At 37.7% G+C, this 4,207-nt stretch overlaps 1 protein-coding gene across 1 annotated transcript; it reads left to right on the top strand.

Moving 5' to 3' along the window:
- The first annotated feature begins 1,659 nt into the window (after positions 1-1,659).
- LOC124865176 lies at positions 1,660-3,940 on the top strand. Its single transcript, XM_047360141.1, has 4 exons — positions 1,660-1,721; positions 2,044-2,216; positions 2,719-2,970; positions 3,063-3,940. Exons 1-4 carry the CDS (start codon positions 1,676-1,678, stop codon positions 3,606-3,608), a joined length of 1,017 nt encoding a protein of 338 aa, XP_047216097.1. The 5' UTR covers positions 1,660-1,675; the 3' UTR covers positions 3,609-3,940.
- Positions 3,941-4,207: the final 267 nt, after the last annotated feature.

Here is a 4,207-nt window from a genome sequence, read left to right on the forward strand (position 1 = left end):
TTACATTCAAAACTGCTTACACGTGAGTGGTGACATATCTGATAAACTGGTCAATTCATTCTATTAGGTTTTAATAGCTTAATCCCGGGTTCCATTTACAGAAAAGTGGCATGTCAACGCAGTTTATAAGGCAAAGACTTCCAATTCATGTCCTATCACGCAGAATCCAGAATTTTCAAAACTCATCCTTTCAAATCATTCTAATCCATATAACCAACTGCAATGTTTATTAATTGGTCTGAAAGACAACTCCTTGCTCCTGTCAAATCATCTCATTATTTGATTTTGTTTATTTGTTTTATCTTTGCATCTGAAACATTCCTGGAAGATGAGCCCCTTCACAAGGATCAGTCCCCAGGTGAAGAGATTTTTTGGATGGAAGTGGAGGAAGATGAGCTACAGCAGAATTGGACTCAATTAATCTGTTCAACCCCAATGGAGGAACCTGGTCCTGTGAGTTTACATGTATACATGCAAGAAATATTTGTCATATCTTGTATTGTGAACTGAGTAATGTATTTTTTTTACTTCCTATCACCTCTTGAAGATCTTCTGTCCTACCGCACCTACTGAACATATTCAATCAGCGGAATCAGATAACTCTCCACTACCCTGCGGTCAAACATTTGCTGAGTCAGGAGTTCCTACTTTCTCTTCCACCAACCCTAGAGATTCAGTCACCCCCAAAGAAGATTCTGAGGGTGGGGGCATTCATTCTAGGGAATTTCAGGAGATCCTTTCTAGATTGGACAAACTGGAACAAAGCTTGAACATCATCCAGACCCAAAAGACAACACCAACCAAGCGCCGTAAAAAACATCAAACCTTTGGATCAGCTCAGAAAGGAGAGTTTGTGGATAAAAATTCAAAATCTTCTTACTTATATGGTAAGGTGTCTGACTTTTTTTTTATTTATTAAAAAAGATCACACTTATTTCAGCAGTAATTCCCAACAAATACTAACTTAAGGCCCTTTATGACAAAACTCACTAAAACAAAGTAGTTAAAAATCAGAAGGCCAATTAATCAGTGTGACTAAAACTTTTCTACAGAGATTCTCCTGAAGGATTTTGAACAATTTCGTGTGGGAGCACGCACTGCAAGAAGGGACTTGGACAATGCACACCAGTCAAGGAGCCATGCAAAACGCTTCTGCCTATACATGCTTGGTGGCATGCCATCTTTTGCTGGACAGCAAGATCTCACATTTTTGGTCCAGATGGAAAAGCTACGCTTGTATGTATTGCTTTGGTCACAAAATTCTGATGTATTCAGCTTTAGTAGATCTGATCAAATTAAAAATCTATGATGATTATTTTTCATTGTTATTCCTTAGGTTTCCACAGTACATGGCAAACAAGGGTTATGCACCAACTACCATCAAGAATATGCTGTGTTCTGTAGTCCTGTTCCTCAAGCATGTCGAATCGAGCTTTCAAAAAGAGAGCAAACTCTCCCAAAAACAACTATCAAAGACTTTATATGAAATCAAGAGACTTCAGTCTGATGTGGTGAAGAAGGTAACGGTACATCGACAAAAAGTCCTGCAGAAAAAGACAGGTAATATTTCCACAATCTACCTGTCTGCCATGTTTGTGTTTCTTTGTCTATTTTCTCAAAGAAAGTTTAACATTTAAATATTTATGCAGAGAACGAACTCCATGCAGCAGTGGAGATGAAATTTATGGCTGCTGCTCGAAAAAGGATTCCTAAACTACTAAGTACTTCATAAGTTACATTTCATTATTTCCTGTTCTCCCTACCTGTTAACCCTTGTGTGGTGTTCATATTGTTTTTACTCAGCCAATGTTTCTGGGTCTGGTGGACCCGTTGCATTTTGTGATTTTTAATGCCTCACAATCCAACACTTAATTAAAATCATGATGTGAGAGTAAACAAATTTAAAATTAATTTACATTAATTGTATCATTTTTCCTTCAGTAAATAATGAAAATGTGTCCCACAGACCCGCACACCTCACAAGGGTTAAGCATCTGTGCATTTGATATGTTCAGTTTGTAACTTGATGTGTGATTGTGGCAGAACATCTAGACAAGCATCCAAATGTGAAGTCCCACCACAACAAACTGATGGGATACATCATGGGATACCTTGCCATACTGACTGGGCACCGGTCTGTTGTGTTGACAAACATGACAAAGGACATGGTGTCTTCTGCAGATAGCTGGAAAAATGACACAAGATTCCGGATTTTGGTGAGTTTGTTCATTCATAGTGTAATCTCAGAACAATAGCTTGAAATAGCCTTTGCAACTGATATTACTGGTTTTACCCATTTGGTTTTTAGAGATCTACAATGTGAAGATATTGAAAATGGTATCATGCTAAGCTGTTAAAATGCTTTCTGAAAAGAAGTCCCCCTTCATTTTATGCATTTCCTCTGTGGAGAATTTCTGGCAGACATATTTCCAATTTCCCATCTATTAGCAATACCTGAATTAGAAATTTGGAAGAATCGTTCGTATGTATCAATTGTCTTCTTTATTTATCATATAGAGCCATTAACATATACTGAGGCTAACACGATCTATTTTTGGAGACATTCTAAGAGGACCTTTTGCAGTGTTCCTACTTCCAGATTATAATCTATAATCTTTTTATGAATACAAAAGCTTTGAATTAGATTACTCAGATGTTACACATTAGTCAGCCTGATCAAAATTCAATCCCCATTCTGATAATTGATATTTTTTGAAGGTTGATGAACACAAGACTGTCCGAAGCTTTGGACAAGCAGCATTATTCCTCAGTAAGGATGAGTATGGATGGTTGGAGCGACTCATCGAGACATCCTGCTGCACTATGGCCTCCAGGTGTGAGTTTGTGTTCCACACTGTCAATGGCAACCAAATCTTCAAACCTGTGAATCTACTACAAGAGGCCTGGGTCGATGCTGGCCTCAAAGGAACTGTGAACTTCACACAGATCCGATCCAGTGTGTCAACCCAAGTAAGTCTTTAAGTTAATAATTTCAGTTCATAAAACACTTTAAAAATACATTGAAATTAAATAGAAAATTCTTGCTTTATTTTTGTCTTCAGGTCAATAAAACTCTCTCAACTGAGGAAAGACAGCAGGTGGCAAAGGCTATGTGTCATGATACCAACACAGCTGAGCGGTTTTATGTGTCCCTCCCTGATAAAGTCAGTGGGTACAGCACTCGGAAGTTGAGAATGAAGGCTCTCAAAATGTCTGCACAACATTCCACAAATGATGACAGCCCAGATGATGAGGAGGAGCTTCCCCAGGAAGAGTGTGAGTCAAACACCACAGAGGAGACAACTACAGAGGATGAGGAAGAATCCCAAACGACTTATGAAGACTCAGAAATGGGCAGTGCATCATCACCCTCTGATGATGATGAAAACATGAGAAAGGAAAATGTTGATGTTGATAATTCCAAATGGAATTTGGAATTATCTGATAGTGAGCTTGAAAATGAATCCCATACAGTAAAGAGAAAGTTAGATTTATCTCACAACTTACAATCTACACTCCATGTCAAAAAAACAGAAGTACCCACACACCAACCAATCCATGAGAGCACAGGAGAATCTTCAACAGATTCTCTTCCTGAAAAGCCCTAATACCCACTTATCCCCATGTTCAGACCAGCAGGGTCCACCAGTCTGATGCTGGCAAAATCCTAGAATAGCTGGAGGGAGATGTCAGAGAGTTTAACCAAGGTTTTTAGTTCAAATAGTTCAAATGTTGTTGTTTTTTTCTGATGGGCCTGTCAGTTTTGTTTTTAATAATACAGGTTTCATGTTATCTGCTTTTGCAAGATGTTTGAGTACAATGCTATATTTTCACGATTTTTCCATTATACATGCTTTATTCTTTTATTTTGTAACGCAAGCAGTATATGCTCATTTCATTTTGATCTTTTTAGTACTCATGTTTGCAATTTTCTCTAGTGATGCACAATGGAGTTCAAAATAAATGTTCAGAGCAGCAGTGTCTTGTCACCGGAAATTTATTGAACACGAAATTTAAGGGTCTTGTTTCTACATGAGTAGTGCTTTATGAACGCTTTCAGAAAATTGTGTCCACTTCCTTCTAAATGCATTCTGTTAAAGAAAAAATCCTTCCAAATTCTTCAACATTATAGATCTTAATTTGGATATATAGAGATGGTTATAATCAAGAAAAGGTTTAATCTAAAGGGGTACGTTTCATGTTTATT

The sequence above is a fragment of the Girardinichthys multiradiatus genome, unplaced genomic scaffold (assembly GCF_021462225.1).
Source record: "Girardinichthys multiradiatus isolate DD_20200921_A unplaced genomic scaffold, DD_fGirMul_XY1 scaffold_34, whole genome shotgun sequence".
Lineage (NCBI taxonomy): Eukaryota > Metazoa > Chordata > Actinopteri > Cyprinodontiformes > Goodeidae > Girardinichthys > Girardinichthys multiradiatus.